This window comes from Drosophila virilis, chromosome 5 (genome assembly GCF_030788295.1).
Source record: "Drosophila virilis strain 15010-1051.87 chromosome 5, Dvir_AGI_RSII-ME, whole genome shotgun sequence".
NCBI lineage: Eukaryota > Metazoa > Arthropoda > Insecta > Diptera > Drosophilidae > Drosophila > Drosophila virilis.
This window is the reverse complement of record NC_091547.1, coordinates 7,632,683-7,659,866: the sequence shown is the minus strand read 5'-3', so window position 1 is coordinate 7,659,866 and position 27,184 is coordinate 7,632,683. Positions and strand designations below refer to the sequence as shown.

The 27,184-nt window shown below is 42.9% G+C and overlaps 1 protein-coding gene across 5 annotated transcripts; it reads right to left on the bottom strand.

The window, feature by feature from the left end:
* Positions 1 to 377: 377 nt before the first annotated feature.
* Positions 378 to 26,450, bottom strand: retn (retained). Of its 5 annotated transcripts, XM_070209682.1 has the most exons (12): positions 26,316 to 26,448; positions 25,575 to 26,019; positions 14,888 to 15,057; positions 14,670 to 14,820; positions 13,643 to 14,075; positions 13,480 to 13,595; positions 8,330 to 8,402; positions 4,143 to 4,326; positions 3,610 to 3,757; positions 3,028 to 3,512; positions 2,150 to 2,907; positions 378 to 2,088 (listed from the first exon to the last, which is right to left on the bottom strand). In XM_070209682.1, exons 2-12 carry the CDS (start codon positions 25,659 to 25,661, stop codon positions 1,688 to 1,690), a joined length of 3,006 nt encoding a protein of 1,001 aa, XP_070065783.1. In that variant the 5' UTR covers positions 25,662 to 26,019; positions 26,316 to 26,448; the 3' UTR covers positions 378 to 1,687. The 5 variants fall into 5 exon arrangements, with proteins under 5 accessions (XP_070065783.1, XP_032291632.1, XP_032291629.1 ...); XM_032435741.2 differs by lacking the exon at positions 25,575 to 26,019 and having other exon boundaries at positions 26,316 to 26,450; XM_032435738.2 differs by having other exon boundaries at positions 25,575 to 26,449.
* Between the last annotated feature and the right edge of the window lie 734 nt (positions 26,451 to 27,184).

Sequence of the window (27,184 nt, the reverse complement as noted above, 5' to 3'; positions counted from 1 at the left end):
AGGGGGGTTAGGCGGGGGGAGTAGGCTGTCTGGGATTATAATCTACGGCAATTTCTGCGCGTTTATGACTTTTGAGCAGGCGCCAAAAAGCAAAAAGGCCACCGCAAGCCAAATATTTGCGGCAACATAAGCAAAGGCAAACAGTGTGCATTATGCGAGCAAACTTGTGCAACAAATTGTGCCAGGCGCCGCTTCACATATATATTATATATATTTTTTTAATGTGAATTTTTATGCTGTTTGCTCTCAGCCACTTAGCGGCGCCCTCGGGCCTCGGGCCCAGCTCCGCGATCCCGCGGCGATCTGTTAATTGCCAGCAATCAGCCATTTTTATTTTATGTACGCCCCTTGCCACGCCCACTGATAAGTATTGCGTATTGAGCTAAAATTAAATAGATTTATTATTCAATAAATTGAACGCTTACGCTTACAATATTTGTAGCTAGATTTTAATTGGCTTTGGATTGGGTTGTTGTGTCGTGGAAGGGAAAGGGGAAGAGGAAGGGGGGACAAGTGCTTCTTGTATAGAAAGCCAATGCGTAAACAGTTTTATGTCATAATTATTACTTTATGTATATGCATGTATGTGTGTGTGTGTGTGTGTGTGTGTGTATTGTGTATGTATATATATGCTTTATGCTTTCGGCTCATAATTGTATTTATGTCTATATGCTATGCTTTAAGGTTAATGGGCTATGCATGTGGTCAAAATGCAAGTGTGTGTGTGTGTGTGAATGTTCACTTAGAATTACATAAAGGTAGAGTACATATACGTATATGTATATATATATGGGGTGATATTTACTACAACATAGCAATTATTGATATGTACACAAGCTTTGCAGCCTAAGACAATTAAAAAAAAAATTTAGCTGAGCAAAAAGAGAGTTTTTTAACAAACAGCAAATCTAAAGAAATTGCTCGCTTAAACAGGGCGGCGTATGGGCGTGGGCGTGGAAGGATGGTGTGTGTGTGTATGTGTGTGTGTGTGTAGGTGGGCGTGTCGTTACCTTGGGCACCCTAACAACTAATCAAATCTATTATTATTATTATTATAATAATTGTAATATTTTGTGGTTGTTTTTGTTTATAATTGTTGCAGCTGCTTATAACTAGGGCCTATAAATAAATACAATGCTCGCAGGCTTGTCTTTTATGCAAAGTGTGGAAAATGAATAGAACTAATCGATATATCCTATATATGCGTATATATAGCTATATATATATATATATGTGTGTGTATATATATATTTGTATATGGTTTTATGTTTGTTTTGGGTGTAACTGCTATGTGGTATGCACTTTTGTCTTAGCCAGGCTAACGAGTTTACACACATGAATCACTCGCTGCTCGTCGCTCGCTACTCGCTACTCGGTACTCGTTATTCGTTATTCGCTACTCGCTGCTTACAGCTAAACCCAAGACGCCTGCGAACGCAGCGAATGAACAACTCGCTCTACTTTGTACTGTTCGCGACGAGTTGTGCTACTCGCTGAGTTCGCGTGTCGCACACAACAGCATTTTCAGCTCTAGCCAGGACTCCTTAACTCCTTCCTCTCGCTGTGTATGTGTCTGTGTGTCTACATTGGCTTATGCTGCGTGTGTGTGTGTTTTTTTATTTTTCTCAAAAATATGACTTTGGTATTCCTTTTACTTTTGTATACTTTTTCCTTGACCACTTGCCCTTTACGAGCTGACCACCGCATCTTTTAGCAGAGACACGCCCACCGTGCCCAATCCAACGCCCACACTCACACCCACACCCGCACCCGTACCAACACCGACCGCACTGCTGCCATTCACGATATCCTCCGTGTGCTGCTGCTGCTGCTGCTGCGTCTGCTCCTCATCATCCTCCTCCTCGTCGTCGTCGATTGCCTCGTTCTGGCTGCACTCCTGGCTGGCATCGTGAGCAGCCTCGTCGTGCGCCGGCTCCTCGGCAGCTGTGGGTGTCTCGGCGTCCGCATCTGTGTCCGGCTGGTCGTTCTGCTCGGGCCCGGCTGCATTGGCCACCAGCACACCCGAGTACTTAATGCCATTCAGCTCCAGATTGACAATCAGCTGCTGTTCGCCGTTTGCGCCGGTGCCTGCTCACCGAATGGATGTGATTAGATTGGAATGTGAAAGGATCCTAATTGGATTGCTTACCATTGCGTGCCACTTGAAACTGCATGCCCGAGAGCAGGCTGAGTGTCTCGAGGGGATTCAGCTTAACGCCGGCTCCGGTTATGCCCCCGCTGTTGCTGCCGCTGCCGCTGCCGCCGCCCCCTTCAGTTGTGCAGCTGCCGTCCTTCGAGCTGGACTGCGCCTTGCTCCCGCTACTCTTCTTCTTGGTGGAGACCGGCGAGCTGTGACGATGGCCGCCACCCGAAGCCGATGCTGTTGTGGAAGTGCTGGGTGAGTTCTCAATGGCCGAGTCATCCGACTTGTCCAGATGGTTCTGATGATGCGAATGATGGTGGTGCTGGTGGTGGTGATGCAGATGATGGTGGTGGTGCCCGTTCAGCTGCTGCGGTTCGCTGTCGTCGTGCAACGAGGACGAATTGCCGGTGGTATTGTGCTCCGCATTGGCATAGTCATCCTCTGGTTCGCCATCGGAGGCGGCATCCTGTTGCTGCTGCAGCTGCTGGTGCTGCTGATGCAGCTGATGGTGGCTGTTGCTGTTGGCCTGTTGCTGGTGGTGGAAGCCCGCGGCCGCTGCCACGGCGGCCATATTGTGTGGATTCAAGTAAAAGTTCGCCGGGAAACCGGGTGGCATCAGGCCGCTGCCCACCCGTTTCGCTGGCGGTGGCTGATGCGGTGCATCCTCCTGATCAGCCGGCTCAGGCGTCGGATCGCGTTCGCGTTCACGTTTTATGTGGTTCAGATTAAGAGTTGGCGGCGAGTCCGACAGGTTCAGAGCTTCGCTAAAGTTGGCAGAGAGAGTGAAATGGGACATTAAAGCTTGCCGGTTAGTGTCTGGGCTAAGCAAACAGCATGTGGTGCGTGTCCACGCTTCCGCATATAACAGTTTGTATAACACTTACCGTTGCTGTGGTGAGGTGTGCGCCGAACCGGTTGGACTGCTATTGTGGTACATATGCCAAAGCGCCACCTGTGCACTCAGCGCATCGCGCGTGCTCAGCTCTGGGCTTTGTGAGCGCTGCCGCGGCTGCTGCTGCTGCTGTTGCTGCTGCTGCTGTTGTTGTTGTTGTTGTTGTTGTTGTTGTTGTTGGTGATGATGCAGCGACTGTTGCTGCTGCTGCTGATGGTTGTGTGGCAGCCCTGGCGCACTCTGCTCCTTCTTGGCCTGTATCAGCTGCAGATACTCCATCATGCGATTCTCAATCTCCTGTGTGACCAGATTGGGCATCTGGCCAAATGGCGGGCCGCCCATCAGACGGCGGTGCGCTGCGGCGGCGGCTGCCGCTGCCTGCGCCTGCTGATTGTTGGCCGCGGCGGCGTGTGTGACCAGCGCCAGGGGTGACATCTGTTGCATGCCACCCGGCAGCGGTGGTCGCGAAATGGGCGTCTGCAACGGCAACAGGTGAGCTGTTGTTTTTGCTAGACGGTAAGGTAGGGAGGGGAGGGGGAGGGGGAGGGGGCACGGGGGCTAAGGCTCTACTCACCAGCGGCATCTGATTGTGCATGGCCTCGTATTGGCCGTAGCTGGAGCGGCGTCCTTCGCGTCGATTGCCATCAATGGCCGCCTGCAGCTCGGCGGGTGTGCTCAGGTTCTTCTTCTCGCACTCGTAAGGGTACAGATACTTCATGTATCTGTGAAAGATGCATAAAATTATTAATAAGCGCAGCAAACATGCATCGAGTGCAAGTAAAACACGCAACGTAGTCGTCCTGTCGCAGCCACGTTTATATTGAATTAACGTGTAAATACGAAACGTGACGAGCAATGAACAAACAAATCAGCAGAGAAGCGGGCAGCTAGCAGCGGGCAACGTGCAACGTGCAGCATGCTGCATGCTGCATGCAACAGGCAACTCTCGATCGGCTCCTTGATCGGTTGATTTGCCGATGTTTGATTGTTCTGGCTTTTATTTGCTCTGCTGCCCGTTCGATGCTCTTCTGTTTGATCGTCGCATAGTTCGCAGCCAGATGTCAACGTGTCAACGGCTCAGAACCGACTCATGGATACACTACTTACTGTGTGCGCAGCGTGAATGCGGCACTGGTGATGCTCGAGGGCAGATGCAGCCCCTTGATAATCTCCTGCCAGAGCTTCTTGTTGATGACATCGACAAGGCCGCCGCGGGCTATCACCAGATTATATAGCTCATACAGATCCAGCACCGATTTGGCCATTATGGGCAGGCGATTGATGGGCGTGCCTTTTAGAGAAAATAAATAATAAAAAAAGAAAAAAAAATAGAAAACCAACAAAAATCGAATGGTTAGAAAATTAGCAAAGCGTCTGTGTTTGCACCATAAAAACTTCCACTTGTGGCATGTAAATGTTTTCCAATGCGCTTGTTAAATGCACCAGCAAGCAAAACACGATTAAAAGATGCCATAAAATCGATTTATTGTATTGTATCTCGTTGAGCATGCCCCACCCCCCCCCCCCCCCCCCCCCACTCGTCTCCTGTATTCCGCTCACACGTATGGCCAGCGGGCAATTAACACTAGTTGCTAACAACAACTCCCAAGTGCAGACCTCTGCCTGTGCACCGATAAAAACATAAATAAATCCAAAATGTTTTGCCGGCTCTGCGAGTAGATGGCTACACATGTTTGTACATATGTCTATGCGTACATATATGTTTATGGCGGCTAATCATCATCATCATAATCATCATTGCCAACTTTGGCATCAGTTCTATTTCACTATTGGATTCATATTATTCGATTTTCAGTTGCCACGCCTAGGGCCATCATTTGCCCATTTGCCTGCCCATCTCATTTGTTTGGATGCGTCCCACATAACAAAAAAAAAAAAAGAAAGCAGGCTAGAATCATTTGGGCTTAGATGAATACCAAATATCCTGCACAAAGGCTATTTGTTGATCTCAAATCTTCACGATAACTTAAATGTGAATCGCTCTTCTATGCGATTCTCAATGACTCTGAACTTTTTCTTCTAAGTATATTATTATGTATCTCTCTCTCTCTCTTTCTTATAAATGCTTTAATCGCTAGCTCAGTAGCTGATCTCTAAACAGATTGATTGGCAAATGGACCCCAGTCAAGTGAGCTCTAAGTATATTGGACAGATACTAAGCTCGTCCGTAGATGCCATGTACCTCGCCTGTGTAGCGCAGTGGCGCATATAAAAATCAAATCAACTTGCATAATTGCCGTGCTTGGTACGTGAGTAACTCGATTTTGTATTGTGTTGTATGGCCCGGCCCCCCTTTCACCCCTTGCACCCATTTATACCCAACATACCGATACGAATACAATTTGGTTCAATATCATTTAATGCTGCTTGCTGCTGCCCAGAGAGTTGTTATAGTTTGTGCCTGTGCCTGTGTGCCCGAAGCCTCTCGACTTTTTATGAGCCCAAAGGAATCAATCAAACTCGTTGATGGACGTGTTGATTGAATGAAAATACGTTTTTGTTTTTTATGCATATAAACAAATCCGAAGGCGAAAGGGGGAGACGATGATTGCCTCTATGCAAGCAACAAAAAATATAACAAAAAGGAATAAAACGAGTAAATCGAACGAATTTATTTTGTGGTACAAGACTAAGGACAAGCACGGCGCGGGGCCGGATCGATTGTGATGATGCGTTCATTTGGATCGCTGCACGAGCCACAAAGGCAAAACACAATCAATGCAAAGCAATTTAATGATTAACTTTGTTCCAGTCTCGGCGATCATTAAACTCTTCCAGAGATCGCCTCTGGGGCCCAATCCGATTGACTCGACAACTTCTGGCCAGGCACTGGCACGCACAATCACGCCATCCAGCAAATGATCAAAACATGTTGTTCAATATTATTATTATTGTGTTGTTGTTATTGGAGACATTTGCAACCCCATAAAGTATCCTAGATCTGCATCTACAGCCGAGTTGATATAGCCAAGTCCTTCTGTCCGTCTGTCTATTTCTAGCCGCTCAGTTGTAAAGGTATTGTCTTTTGTTGCAAGCAGCACATATGTCGAAACCGGATCGGAAAACTATAGCATATAGCCATAGAAACGATTGGTCGAAAGTAAGGTTCGTGTATGAAAGTTTTGTTTGCAGATATCTTGACCAAACTCGTCTTTTATTAGTTTCCCTTTTCTGAAGAATATAAAATACCTTATTTACATCGGACGACTATATCATATAGCTGCCGTAGGAGCGACAGGTCGAAAAGCACTCATAGAAACTTCGGAGCATTGCGCTATATAATATAATCGTACAATTTCTAATATTTCTTAGCCACATTTTACGTTTAAAGCGGAAAAATTTCTAAACGAAAATTTCCAATTGTTATTGATTTTAAAAAGATTATTAAAAGAGCGCAAAAATATTTGAAAAACAATTTTCAACAAATAGATATTAGGATTATTTGGCCTTAAAGCTTTTTAGAAAAGACAACCGATGAGATGGCGATGAGCTGTATTTATTATTTATTTTTATGCATTGTTTTCTTAGATGTCATGGCATTTTAATGGAATTTAAAGAAATTTGATAGAGTCTGAAATCATAGCGCACCTCTAGTCGCAGCACAGCCCAGACTCTGACAGATGATTTAGTTGGGTCGGATGGTTGGTTGGTTTGTTGGTTGTTGGTTTTGTATTTGGCCCCCGCGTTTGGCTGGCGTTTGGACTGTTCTCTGGCAAGGGTCTGTCAGACTGGCAGAGCACTGGGAAATATCTACAGAAATAGCGCGCCCGGTTGATAAGTGATTGACGTCTTTTAATTAAGAATTGCGCCGCTCTTCGCTGCACAAACAACACACGAGCCCCAATACGAACGGAGACAGCGCCGGGGCCAGGGACAGGGACAGGGACACGAATGCGGACACGGACGCGTATATAGTTTATATATTTTTTCAGCATAATTTCCGTTATACGGTTAGTTGTACAATTGTACAATATCAGAGCAGATATAAATATAGTTATAGATACAGATACAGATACAGCTACAGCTGCAGATACAGATACACAAGTATATATCATGCATATAGCCCAGGCGCTGCGCATTTTTGGCGTTTCCATCAACTGGCTAGCGACACTTTAGACAGGCCCACGCCCCGTCGCAGTCGCAGTCGCAGTCACAGTCCCAATCGCAGTCACAGCGGCAGTCGCAGTCACAGTGACCGCGTTGCCGCACTAAACATACATATGTCAAAACTTGAACGCATGTGACAGATTAAAATCCATTAAGTTGTCAAACGTGGGGAGATATGTGCGCCAGCTATATACCATATAGACATCTAAGCATCTTATGCTCATGTGTGTGTGTGTGTGTGTGTGTGTGTCTGAGTGTGTGAATTGGATAAAATAAATACATAGTTAAGCACAAATGCAATTGCTCTGTGGCAGCGTGTTGCAAGTCGAGCTTAGGCATTAGCATGTTTATAAGGCAACAACAAACTGCCACACACACACACACACACATGTGTAGAGCATGTAATTTAGCTGTGGCTTTTTCTTTGCACAACATTTTTGCCTTTGCATGTCGCAAATGCAAATATAAACAAATTTAATGCACTCGGCAACGGGCAAATACTTCAGCTGGCAATGCGTCTCTGCGGCTGTGCAGCTTGCATGTGCCACAGGAAGTGGCCAAAGCTTTGGCCCTGGTTGCATGCCACATGCTCGCGTCGCGTCGCATGTGCCCTCAACTGGGCAATTGTTAATGCTTATAATTAATGACAAAATGCAGCAAATGAAATTTGTTTGCCACATTTAAAAATAGTCGTCATTTTTTCAGTGTAGCCTTTAAGTACCAATATATGTCGGCACACGTTGGCTCCCTCGCCCCCTCTTCTCCCTTGCCATCCTTTGGCCAAAGTGTTGCCTCGAAGTGTTCTTGAGTGTGCGTGTGTGTGTGTGTGTGTTTGCTTGACGGTAATTTGGAGTGACAAAACGACAAAAGTGCGGCATCATTTTGATGATTTCTCTGTCATTCGTTAAGTAATTTCTGCATATTTTAATGCACTCACACACACACACACACTCGCACGCACACACAGAGAGCCGAGAAATCAAACGGCAAAGTGCCGAGAAATTTATACAATTAACATAATTTGAGTCCGTCCGCAATGCAAACACTTCAAACTTTGTTTAGCCTGAGTCAGCAATAAATGCAAATGCAGCAGCCCGTAGACCCAACCAACTCAGCTCAAGACCCTGCCCCCAGGTCCACCCCTTCCCGCACACATCTGTACTTACCGCGCTTTTGCATAAACGAGAACAAATCATCGAGAAACTCCTTGCGCTTGGGATCATCATTGATTTCATAGAGCTGCAAAATAGAATACAAATGCATTATTATAATTCCAATTATATATGGGCATATATAGAGCTAGTTGTATGTCTAGAGTATTCAACAAAGGCGCACAAAAAGGGGCTCGAAGACTACTTGACTTGCGGGCCAATGGATTTGCGCAAAATGGTTGCCACACGCTATTCCATTGTGTGCCAGTGTTGTGTTTGTTGTTGCTGTTGTTATTCGGTGTTGGTTAACAGACAATAGAAACAGACGCCTTGACATGCCTCGGCGACCCTGGTCCAGGCGGCAATCAGGAACAACAGGGGCAACAGAGGCGCGTGTTCGCGCTCTCATTCACCTCATACACGGGGGGTGGAAATCGTACACAAAGTAACAGAAAATGTGTGAAACACCCCAAAGAGCATTAAAGAAAAAAGGGCAAGGTTTGAGTTGCGTGAGTGGCTCGGCACAATCCATAATTAGGTGATAAACATGAGATTGTCGTCTATATAGTACTTATGTGCATGTATATTTATATGTATACATATGTATTTGGGTTATGTACAGCAAATTATGTATGAGTGTCAAGGGAGGGGAGGTGTGCTGTGAGCTAAACTCGACAATGAATTGAGTTAAATGTTTTGTTTTTCAATGAATGATTACATCAATTAAAATTACTTTAAAAAAAAATAAATAAAAACAGTTCAACAAATCCCAACAATCAATTAGATAAATATTCACAAAACATATATAAAATGTGAAAAAAGTTCCTAATTCCTGCTTTCCATCGATAGTTCAAGGTATTCTGTTTGCATTTAATGGTTCTAGCCCGAGCATTCGTGATTGTTCATTCCTCTTTTATTTCTGGGATGTTTTTCTGTTTTGTGCTTGATGGCTCCTCGGGCGCACACTCTGACCTTTAACCCATTTGCAGCGTTGCTCCCTTGGCATTATTTTTGCTTAGTTAAATTATAGAAGTCTAGGCCTTAGTCATGTCCACAGCCCAGGCAGATGTACACGGATGTATGTGTGCATATGTATGTATAAAATTAATGACAACATCTGAGTGAACTCATCAAATTTGGAATTCATCATATTTTCCGCCTACTGCTAAGGCAGAGGCCCTGGCAACTGGCAACTGGCAACTGGCAACTGGCAACTGGCAACAGGCTAAGTTTGAGCTTTGTTGCAGCAGCAACAGCTGCCTCTGTCTCTGAGGCTTTGGGTGCACATTCTAAGTCAATGCGAATGATGATGAACTGCCTCGCTGCCCCACTCGCATAAATGATTTAAAGACTCAAGACTGCAGACTGTGGCAACAACAACTTGCCGCTCTCCCAATTCGAGGCTGGAGCTCAACAAGTTGCCAGGCTGTGGCTCAGTCTGCGCCTCTATCAGAGCGGGCCTTTCCCCCCAACTTCGACTTGGACTCTCCGAGTGCAACTGCAACTTACAGCTCACAGATTCGACTGGCTGGTTTTTTTTCGTTTTATGATGCACGACGCCCACAAGAGCTGTATATGCTGTACATATGCGCATCAGTGTGCGTATTTCTTATATACATATATCTCTCTGGTGTCGGGCTCAGGAATTGATTGAAGTTCAACCTGAAGTTGTTTTGCGTTTAATGCTCTTTTTGGCATTTATTTTATTTGACGTTCAGTTTGTGGCCAAAACAAAACAGAACAAAGCAAAACACAAATTTGGCTTTTTAATTAAGTTTTTTTCTGTAGATTTCTCTTTGCTTTTTAATGCTTATTTGCAAAATTTATTATTTATGATGAATACCTCCTGTATTTGATCCTCGGAGATGAGCATGATGGCACACACACACACACACACACAGAGAGGCACACACACACACACGCACACAACTTTTGATTAATTGAGCTTTGAATGTGGCTGTTGCACTTGCAAAATTCAACGTGTGCGCGCTTATTTCTGGTTATTTTAAGTTTCACGTTTTGTTTCTCTTGTTTTTGATAGAGCTGAGAATTGTTTACATCGATTGATCAACGCGACGATGCAACGCCATCAAAGGTCGTTTATCAACTAAAAATATTGAAAGTGCCGCAGGGTGCAGCAATCGACGCGACGACGTCGCAGCACAAATCAAACACACACACACACTCACACACACGCTCATACGCATCGATTACCATGTGCGTATCTGTGTGTGCTGCCCGGTTGCCTGACTGCCTGCCTGTGTGCCTGTATTTGTGTCTGTGTGCATTAATAATATGTACCTAATAAAATGAAGTCCGCTTAGCGAAAAAAAAAACCCTTGTGGCAAACCTGACCAAGTCCTGGAAATATCCTTGCATCACAGCAGCAATAGCGGACGCAGCCGCAGGCCCGTCGACAAATCCGTCTGGTCCTTGGGCAATAAAACAATAAAATACCCTAACAGAAGTTCTAGACCAATCATAATCGTTTTTATAACTACACACACATGTGTGTGTGTGTGTGTGTGTGTAGGACACATGGCACACACACATACACAGAGAGAGAGAGACTTGCCTGGGGTTCGGTTATAAAAATAATCTCACTTATTTGTCGCTAGCATTTTGGACTAGTACCTAAATGTGTGCAGGCTGTGCTTGAAATTTGAATCCTTGATTCTGGGAATTGTCAAATGCGTTTTGCCAGTTTAGAATATGTGTTAATGTGTGTCCGCGCGCGTGTGTGTGTGTGTGTGTGTGTGTGTAATTTATAACTATCAGCGTACTATGCATATGGCATTGTGAAAGTGCAAAGGTTTCCAATGGAAATGCTACTAAAAATTATATGACTAGATCCCGTTGCATGTTCTGTTTGCTGTGCCTCGTTTCGATCGGCTCATAATTTGTCCAGTTTTTATATACACATGCTCATTACACACACACACACACACACACACACATAGACAGTCGCACACACTGCGAGTGTATCTTGTGCACATATTTATTTAAGAATTTCACACTCGTTATTGAAAATCGAAAATCTGTTGACCAGATTTTTGTTTTGTTTTGTTCATTTTTTAATTAACTGAAATTCGTTGAGGTTTCGTTTTATTTTACTTTATTTATTATTGCCTTTGTTGATTTAAGAAGTTCCTAAAGTACAGTGCTTACTGATTAAAAACAATCCAAAGTCGAATACGAGTGAGGCCAAGGGAATTATTTAAATTTTATGATTCATCAGAACTCAATTTGCTTAGCAATTTTGATTAATTGAATATCTCTAATAATTATTTGCATTAAGTTAATTTTGATTAAACGGGAATATAAATACTTCGTGTTGCTCGATCAAATTGTGAGCTGTAATAAGCCCAACTAATTTTGAAGCATATTGCCCCACAGTCGTAATTAATTTTGTGTATTTGTGTTAATTATTTAAGAACGTTTCGCTGGCAATAATATAACAATTTAATTGCCTTCGTACAAATCGGCAGTAGAATTTATAATTATTAACACTAAATAATAAACCGAAATGCGCAACAGTTTCATAATCCATATGGCATGAAAATTGCAATTGAGAATTCGTTGGAAGGCGAATATTATAGAATTCATAATATGAGCATGAGTACAGATTATGTACAGAAAGAAATACGAATGAATATGAAATAATACATTATTGGAAAATGCTTTGGGGTCTATAATTAAACATAATTATTCAGTATGTACAGATAATTGACATTGATTAATGAGAGCAAAACGAACTATATATATATATATATATATATGCATATATAAAACGAAACTAAATCATATAGAAACGCGGAAAAAAATACCAAAATAATATTTTGTCTTCGTCTGCGTTAGATAGATAGATAGATGGTTGGATGGATGGATGGACAGATGGATGGATGGATGAATGAATGTCTGACGAGCAGTGGGGCGGCAGTCGCAGTGCTCAGACCCACCAGGCCAACAACAACAACAACAACAACAACAACAGCGGGCACTCACATTGTAGAATGATTTTCTTTTAGCATCTTGCGTGGCAGACAAATTCAAAATGGCTTTTCAGCCACTCACTCAATTAACATAATTATCGTTATGAGCAGCGGCCACATTTTCACAATTAATGAAAGCCGCCATTTTGTGGCAGCAGCAGATACTTGCCGCAGCAGCAGCTTTAAGGGATTAGGCAACCGAACACTAACAACAACAACAACAACAACAACAACAACAACAGCAACAAGAAGCCGACACCTATATCCAGGGAGCACTGCAGCTGGGTCGCCCGGGCGGGTAGGCGTTGGCTAAGCCGGTTTCCTCTTTTGCTTGGCCGGTGTAAGCGAAGGTGTTAAGCGTGAAGCGGCCGAGATACGAACGGATACATGGCAAGCAGCTACAGATACTTTTGTATCTATGTGTGCCTCATTGCAGCATGAGGGTCAAAGTTTTTATAGTGCATAGAGAATGCGGGCTGTTTGATGAATTGCCAACAACGTCGAGGGTGTACGCGAGAGTTAATCGAAGTTTAGTTTTTATGGCCAGACGCAAAAAAAAAAAGCTGTTGCGGTTCACACGGCGCAACAATTTTGGCAACAGAGAGAGAGAGAGAGAGAGAGACCGAGAGAGCAAAAGAGAGAGAGAGATATTTTAATTAACAGATTGTGCACTTCTTGTGATAATTTCACGCTGGCTCCGCAGCCATGCGTGAAAGAGTTTAGACCTAACCACAGGCACAGACCCAGGCACAGGGCTAGGCCCAGGCATCTAGGCCCACTTAACAGCCTCCTCCTTAAACAAAAAGGAATACAAAAACTGGCTCTTTTCTCACCAAATTAGTGTGTGCTCAAGATGTGAGCATTAATTGCTCAATTGCAGCAAACCGGAACTGGGCAACGTGGAACTCGGTTTATTGCATGTGAACAGCTTCGGGCAGAAGCGTCAAAACGAGATCAAAACTTGGCGCATACCCCTGCTCCCAGCACACACACACACACACACACACACACACAGATACACTCTTGGCAACTGGTTCAAGTTGTTGGCTATTAGTCGTTAATTGATAGTTTGCCCAAATGGCTGGGCTGAACGGCCCCTGGCCGCCGGCCCCTGAACGGTCTCAACTTGGCTCGTACTGTGTTTGCAAAGAGATTAAATTGACTAACACTAACCTGTCTGACTTGTTTGTACTGCTCTTCAAAGCTCCAGCCATTATTCTGCTGCGATGAATTGGATGCCTCGCTGGACGTCGATGAATTTGATGCGGAATTAGCTGCAAAGTGGCGCGCTGAGTTCAACAGTTAAACACCGGCTAACCCACAGCCCCATACCAACCTTCTTTGGCGCTCGGCGCTGTCGGCGATGCAAACGAGAAGGGATGTCCATTGCCGGCATTGTTGTTGTTGCTGCTGCTGCTGTTGTTGTTGTTGTTGCCACCAGCATTTCCAGCCGCATTGCTGTTGTTGTTGCTGCTGTTGTTGTTGTTGTTGGCGGCAGTGCCTCCACCTGTACCGCTGCTGGCCCCATTATTGTTGCCGGCGCCAGTGCTGCCCATTGCTGCAGCTGCTCCTGTGCCAAGAGTTGCACCATTGTAGCTGGCGCCGTTGCTGGCTGGCGGCACGGACGCATTGGCCGCATGGCCAAAGGACGCAGCTGCCGCGGCCGCTGCCACCGAATTGTGCGGCAGCGGAAAGGCCGTGCTGATCGTTGTGGGCAGCATATTGGCGCCAAAGGCGGCCGCATGGGCCGCTGCTGCATAGTCCTGTTCCTGTAAGGCAGTCAAAGCGAAACGTAACCAATGATAATCAGAGTAGCTCATCGTCTGCTGACACAATCTGATATTAAAGAGCTCCGCTTTTATTTTTTGGGAGAACTATTCATTTAATATTATATTTATGTACGAATTGTACGATTAAAATTCCAAATCACACAATTTGATATAAATTTTTGATTTAATTGGAATTCCCTTTTGAATATCAAATATCAAAGGGCTGACAATTTAATAGAAATATGTTTTCTTTTTGCCTGTTTATAACAGCTTGATGCCACTTGCAAATAAAAGCATATTTTAACTGTTTTTGGAGTCTGGTAATTGACATTAATTAATATTAATAATAATATATTGAATCAGATGTATAGCGATGTCTGCTCATATATATATCTGCTTTGCTGGATATTCATTTATGCATGAATATGACGCTCTATCTATCTAGGTTAATATATGTATATGCAATAGTTAAAGTTCATTCATCAGAGCTTTTATTGCCTATGGATCTTAACTTTTTAGAGAAAAGAAGAGCAATCGTCTTGTCTTTTCTCTTTAAAGTTAATAATAATATTCAGCATTGGGCTTAACACTCACCATGAGACCCACTTTCATGTCGCGTACTTGCATCTTGAGCTTCTCGAGAACATCGCTGTGCTGTAGATTTGGAATGCTGTGTAGGCCGCCGATGCCCATGAAGCTGCCCAGCGCGTTAAGCGGATGATTCGGCGGCAGTTGATGGTGATGGCTGCAACAACAAGCAGATGAATCAATTAACTCAGGATCAGATGCAGCTGGGATTAAATGCTACCCACCTGAGTGGCAGATCTGTTTGCTGCTCGGGACTGGCAAAGTTGAGGCCAGCGCCGCCGGCGACTGTGTGACTGAGACGTGCGGCAATTGCTGCCTTGGCACTCAGCTGATGATGTTCACCGTCGACGGAATCGCAGTCGCGCATCTCGTCATCCGTGCGATCGCCGTGGGACTGCAAAAGAACCGCCAGAGAACAGAGAATTAGTTAAACAGGCGTTGGCTGCACCAAATTGATGGCGGCGCTTATGTCAAAACATGCCGCATCCATTGCGATCAATGCAACCTCGAGCTGATCACATTGATCGCCCCGATTATGCGCCCGCTGCGCTGGCCAAATGTCCAACAGTTTGTCATGAGGCGGCGGCGGCGACTTTGCTGCTGCGTGCAGCGTGGGCAGCGTTTAGCCTCAGCCACAGCCCGTGCCAAAGGCACAATATTAGCACATATAAAGAGACTGAGAGGGAGAGAGAGAGAGAGAGAGAGAGAGAGAGGGGTGTTTTTCAATTGTATTGCCAGCGAGGCGACAACAAAGGTAACCACTTAATAAATTAACAATGGCAAGCCGGTAATGGCAATCAAGCAGAGAGCCCAAGCCCAAGCCCTAGCCAACAGTCCAGGCTATTAAGAGCGAGTGGAGCTGGTGGATCGTTGCAAGAGTTACATCCATGGCGTATCCGTGGCCACAACCGTTTCAAGCGTACTATTGCCAGCCGTGACTCTGGCAAGAAGTCGGCCACGCTTGGCCGGCTGCCTGTCCACGGTCCGCGGTCCGGTCTTTGCTTTTTATGCATTTGGAGAGGTGCAAATTAAGCGCATCTGTGACTGTGTGCAAATCGGGAATTTTCAATTTAAACACATCCAAGCGGCAGCCAACCGACAGCAGCACACACAACACACACACACACACACACAACATACACAAAGTAACCTGTGCTGCACAATGTAAGCCAAGCCATGCCCAGGTTAGGCCGGGCATCATCATGATCATGATGCTCATCATCAGCCTCATCGGAGCACAGTTCGCATCTCAGTGTGCAACTCTTTTCATGTGTGTATACAACATTTATCGCCGGTATCGTTGTTGTCGTCGTTGTCGTTGTCGTCGTTGTCGTTGTTGTCGCATTGCTGTAATCATAAATGCAACCAAAACCAAAGCACACATAGACAACCTCTGAGCTGAAAGGGGCAACAGGGGCTATGGACTCTGTTATTCGCAGCAGAGAGCTGTTGCAGTTCCAAGAATTCTTTGAAGTTCGCGCAAAATGCAAACGCCTTTAGTAGTACGAATACGAGTACACTGGCAAAAAAATAATACCATTATGTTAACATTATGTTAACTAGTTAACACGACGAAACATGTAAATTTGTACATATGTGTTTAAGCTAATCGATTCATATTTTATAATGTATATTAAATTATTCATTTATTTCTCTTATGTTCTACATGTTAAATGTTTATTATTATATAATAATTGCCCCGATTTAGATTTCAATTTTAAGCTTATATTTATGCTTACTTTTCTTTATGCTAGTTATGCTGTTAGACCTTCAATTAAGATTTTAGGCATACGACATTCTAACTATTCATTTATTCTCTTGATCTTGCTGTCTAGTGCTAGTTGAATTGCATTTCTTTCAGTGTCAAACCAAATGTGAGTGTGGCAAAAATGTGGCCAACACCATTTGGTTAACTCATGTGATATGCGGCAACTGCTTTTTCGACCAGGCTCGAACGCGAACGCGCATAATGAAATGGTAACGTCTTGCTCTTGCCTCTGTTTGGTGGCAACAGCCTCCGCCTTCGCCATCGCCATCACCATCGCCTCCATCTCAGTCTCCATCTCCATCTCCGGCCCCATCTCCGTCACCGTGTGCAGTTCCATCTTCTTTGTGGGCACATATATTGGCGCATTGATCGCTGCTCGCATTGGACGTTGTTGGCTTCAGTTGGTTGGTTAGTTAGTTGCCAATTCGCGGTTACCACATGGAAGCAGCCATATTTGCATATATTAAGTACATACAGCTATGCATGTGTGTGAGTGTGTGTATGTGTGTACATCAAATTAATGTAAGTTATCGAATCCATGCGAAATATGTGCACTCAGAGGCCGATGGACGCTTCGCTGGCAACATTTTAGTTGCGGTTGGCATTTTATTTTCTGCTGTTGTTGTTTTTATTGTTGTTGTTGTTGTTGTTGTTGCCATTTCTGTTGACCAGGCCCAAACAATAATTGTGGTATTGAAGCAGCCAGCTACGGCCTGGGCCTGGCCTGTGCCCGCTGCCAAAGGCGTGCAGTTTACGCCGTGTTGCACCTATAAAATGTCTAATTAATGCACAACGAATTTGCGCCGCAGTTGCGTGTTGCACAAAAAAAAAGTAAACCAGCTAAAAAATGCAACTTTTGATGCAGTTCATTAGCCGATCGATAACCAAACGTTTGTCTCGATTTACTTTACGAAGTTTTGTTTAGTTGTTGAGTTTGCCATAAATAAGTGCATTTTTAGCTGCCAACTAAATTGAAATAATTCAAATTTGGCAAGCGAATTTGTAGTTCAATTCGAACTTCGAGTTGTGTTAAAAAACAGAGAAATCTTCAAGTTCACAGATATTGATATGCATAAATATTCGATATTTGAGCAGTCAGCCTCATAAAACAAATCAATCTATGTTTTAAGAGATATTTGAAATCAGTTTTAATTATATTCATTCTAATATAAAACATTGATCTGTTATTACAAATTGATTCTAAGAGCTCTCTTTATTTATTTCAGATATATGAACAAAGAATTTAATAAGGAATTTTCCAAGAATATCTACATAAATGTTGCAAGGTATTTAAATACAATTTTAATTATATTTATTTAATTTATAGAGCTGTCTTTTTTAATTTTAAGTATATTGCGAGAACATTTATTGGGGAATATTCCAATAATAACTAAATTTTAAATGGTATTTTAAGCACATATTAGTTATATTGATTTAATTCCTTGCGTATTTGAAGTATATTTTGAGCAAATTGAATAGGAAATTTTCTAATAACAAATATTCCTAGGAAAGTCCCAGCACGTAGTGGAGGTCTTTTATGTGACCCAATATCTGAATGCAATTATGTACAACTGTCGCATAAATTATTATGTACGATAAGCTGTACTAGTTTTAGGCAAAAGCATTAGCTAAGGCAAAAAAGCAGACGCTAATGATGGCCAGGTATCTTGTAGCTCAAAAAAAAATAAATAAAAAATAAAAAACTGTGTCGCCAGCCCATAAAGGTATATATAATACTTGTATACAAATAGGCAGAGATAGTACTGGGGCGCACAGCTACACGGCAGTTCCATTAATTTGGACTTTGCCGGGGCAATGATAGACGCCGGAGCGTGTTATCGGTTTAACTTTTACCGCAGCACTTTCATAGGAAAGCCGAAAAGACATTAAATCGCAATTAGACCTGACGCAGAAGTTGCGCCAAAGTCTCCGGGTGCACCCACAATGCAATACTTGAGATACTAGATACTATTCGTACATGTGTAGAGCTCGCATTGTGTGTAGCTGCGATACGATACGATACTCGTGGGCAGGTATGACTGGCCCGTGTCGCCGTGTCCCCTCATCCCCGTTGATTGCAATTTACTTTAATAGCTTTCGATGCACCGCAAAAGACGACGACATTATTTGTGACAAGATGGGGGCACAAAGGGCCGCATGGGGCGAATGTGGCGACTATCTAACTGCAAATTGCATTTGTATTCGGCCGAAGAATATTCAATTTATTTGCCGCTGACAGTTTTTATCACTAATTAGTTTACATTATTTTCGATAATTTATCTTAATTTATTATCATTGCATTTGACCACAAATGCAATTTAGTTAATTTCGCTTGGCTGTCGTTATTGTTGTTCCTGTTGCCTCGACAAGTTGATATGAACAACAATTGCTATTGTTGCATTGACAAATTGTCGGAAGCACTTCGGGTCAGGAGAGCTGCTGCCGTCGGCACTCAGCGCTCAGCACTCCGTACATCATCAGCGAAACGGGATATTGTATAGAGGGCATGTCGGACGGAGCGGACGGAGCGGACAGGGCTGTGCCGCATGTGCAACATGCCGTGCTAATTTAAAACAAAAGGACGAGCCGCTGCGGCCACTGGAAATCCATAATGTGACAAAGCGGCGAGCGGCGAGGGGCAAGCTGTGAAGGGCGCAGCATGCAAACAGGATCAACTAACTGCCAGAGCGGACGCCCAGCCCAGCCCAGCCACACAGGCGGGCAGGCGGGCAGGCAAGCGTTTTATTGTGTGAAGGATTAAGATTATATAGCAGGCATATGCTTGCCGTCTCTTCCCTCTGCCTCGCTTCCTCTCCCTCCCATTGGATAGTTGTGTGTGTTGTTTTTTTAGACCGAATTTTAAACTAGAAGTCCTAATGTTCTTATGATTCAAGTGCTCTTTGGGCGTGCTGGCGTCTTAAGTTTATTAACGTCCTATTTTCATAGCACGATTTTTAGAATTATCTACTTTGAATTATTCCTGCAGTATTCCTGGAACTCATAAATGCCATGACAGTAGCAATGGATATATCGATTGGTTAGAAGAGAGGAAAACCCAGGCTTTTATTTGGTTTAGTAAGGATTTTCGAATTGAAATGTTTATGATTTAGGTTTACATTTGAATATTTGAAAAACTGGACATATTTCATATTTCATCTGAATTTGAATAAGTCATTCGATGTCGCACACAATCTTTAAATTGGAAAAAATCAAACGAAAAATTTGTTTAAACTATAATATGATTAATAATCAAAGTCCGAATAATATCTAATAAAGTAGGCATTTATTTAAATTGATGTGAATCACATTCAATTAAGTCTGAGACTTTGAATTAGTTTAAAATTAATATAATAACAGCTGTTGATTAACAAAGTATCATGGAAGATATTTTAACAACAAAATAAACCTATAAAGATTGAAGCATATTCGGATCATGCTCATTTGTAAATTGGGTAAAGTAATGAACTTTTTTATTTTTTATTTTCATACATTCTTCAAGGAAAGTTAAATAATCTAAAGACGTTGTTGACATCTTAGTCAATGCGATAAACTGTTAGGTAATGAGTTAACAAAAATTTACTAATACTATTATTAATAGTTCATTCTAAAGGTTTTTTGTCAGACTCAATTTCTACACTGAATATAAAATTAGAATAGGACTTTTTTGTAGTTTTTAGAACAGATTGGCTACAATTTCTTATGTACATACGTATGTAGCATAATGTTTTTATGAAATGCATATTTTTATATGCACCCACATGTGTATGCACTTAAGATGCACACACACACACACGCACGCACACAGTATGTATGTGCACATGCATATGCAATAAATGGCGGCGTTTTCTCATATCTGAATAAAAATGCGAACATATACACATAAATAAAAATTGCTCATTTACGCATCCACCCCGTGGCGAATTATTTCAACGCGCTGCGACGATGACGACAACAACAACAACAGCAACGACAAGAAGAAGAACAAGAGCCAGCGACTAAAAAGTACAAAAAAAAAAATAAATATATATATGTATGTATGTATATATATATATGGATATATTAAGGGCAGGACCAAAACATGTGCAACGTGGTCGATACGGAAACGCCGCTGCAGGCCGAAGAGCATGAAAATAAAATTAAAATGCAAAACGTATCTGTGAGATACAAGCTTATATATGTACGTATAGACATATGAATGTAATACGAGCGTGAGTGCGACTGCAAGAGTGAATGCCAGCATGTGTGTGTGTGTGTGTGTGTGTGTGTGTGTGTGTGTGTGAGTGTGTGCGTCGCGTATTTCATTCGCTCGCGACGCGACGAAGCGGAAAAAATAAAGCGAATAAAATATAAAAATGGAAACAACAAAACAGAAACTGAAACCGAAACGGGCAACAAACATAATGGCGCATTCGCTGTGCCGGTTGCCCGCTGGCTGGACGACCCAACGAGCGAGCGAGCGAGCGAGCCCATTGCCCCTACCCCACCCCCCCCCCCCCCCCCTACTGCCATGTTCCATCAGCCAACAAACCACCTACCCACTATTATATGGGCGCTGCACGCACGCCCATGTTTTGTGTACTTGCGTGCGTGTGTGTGTGCGTGACTGAAGGCAGACGAAAATTTCGCGTAAACAATAAAATAATGTAAAAGGTACAACAACAAAAAATAAGAAGAACAAATGAAACCGGTTAAAAAAGCAAACGAATAAAAGGGCCAACGACTGTTTCTGCTGGCCTGTGCTGGCCTCTCCTTCTTGTTGTTTGCCCGTAACCTGCGTCTAGTTTCGATTGCAGGCGGCATTAATTTAAAAAAAGCAACACTGCATTGTTTTTATTACAGCCGGCGAGGAGCAGCCCCAAAAGCAACAGCTCAAATATTGCCCGCTGCCTGCCTGCCCGTCGATCGCAGCGCCGATAAACGAGCTTAACTTATGCTCTTGCAGTTGAAGAGTATTGTGCTTTCAGCATTAAGCGAGTAACGCATAGAATGAGTCAAAATCCGCACGCATCGCTATTGCACACATTTCTGCAAGGGTATTTCATTTTCGATGCGCCATAAATAACTGTACACTTTCTGGTCGCTCATTCGCTTGTTCATTCATTTAACGGGCCAGCTAGAGCTTTCGACCAGGCGTCCGTTTTCGGTGAGAGCGCTTGCAAAGTCGACAATATAAAAAGCCACGCCCTTTCGTGATGCGAGGCAAGACGTTGTGTTTATTAGTGCTTTGATAATAAGCTTTTATATTTGCCAGTGCATGTGTGCGTGTACATAATGTATTCGCACAATAGGTGTGTGTGTGTGTGTGTGTGTGTGTGTGTGTTTGTGTGTTTATTACACTTTATCGCAGCTCGTAAGCAGCTGCAGCTGCGAAGCTGCTGCCAGTGCTGGAAAAAATCCAATTAACAATTTTATTAGCTATGGTTGAAAAATAATTCATAAATTCATTCTAAACAAAACTGTAATAATCATAATTTTTATGAGCTTGTTGTTTTTGTATTTTTTTCAGTTGTATTTTTGTGGCATTTGTCGCCATTGGCTTTTATTGCTGTTATTTCTATTGCTTTGGCATTTGAGTGTGTTTTAGTTTCTTGTCGCTGGTTTTGCATTTTAATTAAATTAAAATTGTATTCGCATCAACATATGACATGTCGTATGCACTTTCAAGATTGCCACCCAGCAAAATGGCGCCTATAGCCCAACCCCAATCCCCACCCCCATCCACAGGGATTTCTTTTGTCATTCTTTCCGTAGGCTCTGCAGCATCAAAGCTGCCCCAAAGGCGACATTTCGACTGCTCTGCTCTGCTCTCTAATACTTAATCAAATATTTTTTACCGCCCCGACACACTCATGTGGATTATCGTTATGCAACAACAGCAACAACAACAGACACTTGCCCCCAGAGCGCAGCAAAGAATTTAATACAAATCGTTGCCTGTCAGCGTACAAGAAGCCAAACAAATTATAACAGGTGCCGCTGCCGCTGCCGTTGCCGTTCTTGAGTGCATTAAGAACCACACACACACACACACACACACACATACGCGCACAAATGCCCCCGAGTTATGGAATTGAGTCCGGAATGAGAACGTGGTTGGGGGGCTTAGGGTTGGGGATGGGGGGTGCCCTCGTATCGGCAGCTAATTTTCCATTGCTTCATAGCCAGCCAAGTGCTAAACTGTTGGGAATCTGTAAACCAAAACAACAGTTAACGTCACTGAGATTCGGACACACACACACACACACAGAGAGAGAGAGATGCACACCCACACTCAAGCGCAGACAGCAGCCAGACAGTGTTGGCAAACATCTCTATCTACAACAGCTAAAAATAGCCAAAAGCTGAACAAGTTACATCAGCCTGTTACTAAGCTGCCAAAAAAAAAAAAATAGCGGCATTTAACTTTAGCCAGAAAATAGCTGAATGGGCAGCACTGCAGCCACAGCTCCCACAGTCGGTGATTTAATGTGGGAACAGCAAATGGCGCTGATGTTGAACACGTGCGCGGCGCCGGACAGCCAGCCAGCCCTCTGCTCGAATGGGAGTCGAATGGGTAGCCGAAAGTGTCCCATGCCGCAGCACTGTATGTTGCATGCCACTTGACTGCTTGGCTGTGTCTTTTGCTTGATTTAATTTAAAAGCGATTGAAAAAAAATCAAAAAGCCAACTTCAATGATTTTAAACTGTGCGTTTAACCCAAGTAATTAAAGCTGTGCCTCAAATGACAACAACAGCAACAGCAACAACAGCAACAACAACAACAATAACAGCCGCGGACCTGCGGACCACAGCCGGGTTGTTGCAGCAGGCATGGGGCACGAACTTCAACTCCGCGACTCGCTTCATTTGAAAATTTATGACTTTTTGACAGCCCACATTATTGTTTAATCGTGACTTTTGGTCCAAATCTGAGAAATCGTTTGCCGTTTTTCCACAGAGTTTACAGCGTTAGGATTTGATACGAGCATTGATATTAAAAATTCGAACGCGCCAATGACACCAGCATATTATATTCATTCTGATCGGGTCAGGCAGGCCCTGCCAGCTCGACGGGCTAATTAAAAACACCCACATGCCAAACCAAAAGGCAGCAACAGCTCGTTTGCCAAATGTCCACTTGGCCGGGCAATTGTAAATGATATACCCTCGCATCGATCGATGTGTTCAATTAAAACACACACAGTGCCCCTCCCCCTCCCGCTCCATCCTGTCCATGTTATGTGGTATTTTATACGAAATTTTATGCAAAGAAGAAGAAGAAGAAGAAGAAGGTGGTTGACCAACTCGACGGACCGGGCACAATGTTTGCACAAGGCTATCAAAAGGGGGGAGGCAGCCAAAAGACGAAGCTATTAAAAATTATGTAAATATCCATGTATCTGACTCAGTGCATGTATGTATGTACGCATGCATGTACGCATGTACGCATGTACGCATGTACGCATGTATGTATGTAAAGTCTGGCTCATTGTTGATCAACGCGGCACACTGTCTATCAACAATGAAATAAAAATGAAAGAAAAACAAAAGGGGGCCTAACAAGAGTTTTATTGAAGAAGAGACACATGCATGGGCATACCTGTGCCTATGCACACACACACACACACACACACACACACACACACACTCGCACTCACTCGAAAAGTGGCAGAGAGGCAATAAAACCCATTTAATATTCATTTAAGGTACTAACAAATAATGCAAATATTTAAACATTTTATTTACATATGAACGCCATCAAAGAGTTGAATTGAAAGAGATCTTTCAATTGATGAAAGGTGAACGAGATACCCACCGAGCAGACGGGCCCATGCCCTACTCCTAGACCCAAGCTGCAAACGTACCAAGATGATGCTCCACGCTAGAGCCAGAGCCACACTCAGAGTCAGAGTCACAGTCGGAGTCAGAGTCAGAGCTCAGTGAAACAGATGAATCTATTTGTATTTATGAGCATGTGTGTATGCACTTAGCTCACACTGTATGTGTGCGTGTGTGTGTGTGTGTGTGTGTGTGTGTATAATAAATGCCTTGTATGACCATTTAGCATGTCACCTTTTAACGGCTCCATGGCAAACAAAGCGAATACATCAACCGAAAATGAATACACCCAGACCCGGGCTCTGCTTAATTTTGAATCAACAATTTAACATTATAATTACGTTTCGAATCATCTGCAAACACAGCCGCGACTCGAAGAGGAATTGCATCAATACAAAGCTTTTAGTCATTCGTCCCGGCCATAACATAATACATGGGCTCCCATCTATATCTTTATAGAGAGGAAGGCGATTGTAATAGTTCCGACGGCAAAACAACGATCAATTTATTAGGATTATGACAACTATGAGGTGGGTGAGTCGTTGAAGGTCTATTAAATATATTTATATAATATATATATCTTATATGTTATGCACATATAGAAACTTAATTTAAGATATACATATATATGTATTATTTGAATGAATATCGTTTTTTGTTCTCTTCTGTGTTCCAATATAATATAATATAACTTTTTATATTGTTTATCATAAAACAGGCACATACAAAAATCAAAGATAGAATAGGTCGTATTTTATAGGTAGCTGGTATGCTCTATTTGAAATTTTCTACTCAGATTTCTCCCATTTTTCGCCTGTTCGCATGATTTTTTTTTTGGAACTTGGAAAGAGTTTGAATCCTTTTTTGTATGAAAACTGAATATTTTAATTGCAGGTACATTGTACTTCACTAAATAGTAATTCTTATTTATATATAAAAGAATTTAAAATATTAAAAGAAATACATTATTAAACCAATTGGTGCAAAAATGAATTTTCGCCATTTGCTGTCATAAAATGAAAGTATTGTTAATATTTTTGGGATTTGTTAAGGCCCGATCAGTCTCTAGGTCCATACAAGAAGTTTTGTTTATACACATTTGATTTATATAGATAGAGTTTAACATCTGAAATTCCCTCAGTAGCACTATATGGTTTTAAATAGAAACAGGATAATGCAGGCAAAAGTGTACAGTTATTTGTAGGGTATTATGAGGTAATATGCTGCTGTGCTGTACATTATTAATATTCAAATCGCTTTCTTATTCTTATGCCTATTTGTTTTGCACGTATTCTCTTGTAAATCTTCGTCTCGCTTTTGCTTACCAAATCGTCACCCAAATCGGAATCGCGTTCAATATTGTTATTTGAACGGCCGCTGCAATCCATAGTCGGATGCACTCGGAGTTGCATTAGTGCGAGGTTTCCAATTGGGCGCTCCGTTTGAAAATTGAAAATTGGTTTTTTTTTTGTTTTGTTTTTTTGTAATTGCAAAACGCAGATGGCAAATTGTTTCGATTTATAGCGGAATTAATGCGCGAGCTTTTAACTTTCTACGTAATTTACACAGCACACTTTGTTGTTGTCGTTTCTCTTTCTTTTGCTCTCGCTCTTTCTTCGCTTTGTTGTTGTTGAGGTTTGCCTGTCACGCTTATTGCTTTTGCTCCTGCGTTTATATCATCGAACTACCGTTATCAAATAATCGAGCTGTCACCTCGCTTTGTGCTCTTTTAGTTGCTGTTGTTGTTTTTGGTTTATTTCGTTGCAGCGGCTGTGAAAAAGGGAATTGCTTTAAAGCACCGTTAACTGAGCTCGCGTTTCTTTTTTTTTTTCTTTCTTGCTTTCGCTTGTTGTTTGTTTTATTTCAGCGCATGCTTAAATTTGCATGAGCTGCCGTTGAATGCAATATCGAGATTATTTTAATTATTGAAATGTTTTATCGTTCTGCTTATCGCCAGCTCCTTTTTGAGCGTGCACAACACACACACACAACACACACATAAGCACATTCAGATCACATTGGAATAAACGACGTAACGTTGGTATTGTTGTTGTGTTAACTGTTACCTGATGGTGCCTGATCGGTATCGAGATCGGCTCCTGTTGCTTATTAATTATCAATTTGTTCATTTATTTCACGTTTGATATCGCGCACTGTCCGCCGCATTCGCCCGACGCACACGGAACTCCAATTGGGAATAAAAATGATTCTCTCCGCACATCAAAAACGTCGCGTCAAAAGACAGCGCGCGCAAAAATGCCTCTCTGTCTCTCTCTCTTACACATACTCTCTGTTGCCTTGGAACGGCTGGCAAATGAAACACATGAGCGTTGGCTGCGCTTGTGTGCGTGCCATTCCCATTCGTTTTCAATTGTGACGCGCTCTCTCTCGCCAGCTGGTCTGGCTGGCTGGCCAATCGGATTGCCGTTTCGGCTGCGCTCAGGTGGCATTCAATTAAATTTGTAATCGTAATCTATGCAATACGAAAGTCGTGTGTGTATACAATGCGCTCGCCGCTCATTCGTTCACTACACACAGATACACACACACTCACACAGGCGGGCACAACCAAATGCTGCTCGCACTTGCTTGCGTATGAGTGTCCGTATATGTGAGACTACACTATGAAGCATGTTTTAGGTGCTTGAATTCGAGTGCTGTTTGCCTAGTTTGTAGTGGACGCGTTTTGCATAACGAAATCAACGCAAATGTGCTGTGTAGTGTCTTTGAGTGTATGTGTGAATGTCTGTCTGTGTGTGTGTGTGTGTGTGTGTGTATTGTTTGTGTATCTTTCAATCATAAATGTGCCGCTTTTTTATACGCGATTTAATTTAAAATACGCCCTTTTCATATGGAGAGCCGTAGTTTGTGGGGCGTTAACATTTGCGGCTTGCCTATGCCAAATGGCGTTTGATATGCAGCGCTAAGAAGGAAA

Bases quoted from the DNA above. Each gene is read 5' to 3' on its own strand.
- retn (XM_032435738.2), bottom strand. From the start codon at position 25,661: ATGCAACTCCGAGTGCATCCGACTATGGATTGCAGCGGCCGTTCAAAT. The intron at 15,058-25,574 runs GTAAGCAAAAGC...GTTCTTTTGCAG, and splicing joins CCGATTTGGGTGACGATTTG to TCCCACGGCGATCGCACGGA. The intron at 14,821-14,887 runs GTGGGTAGCATT...TTGTTGTTGCAG, and splicing joins CAAACAGATCTGCCACTCAG to CCATCACCATCAACTGCCGC.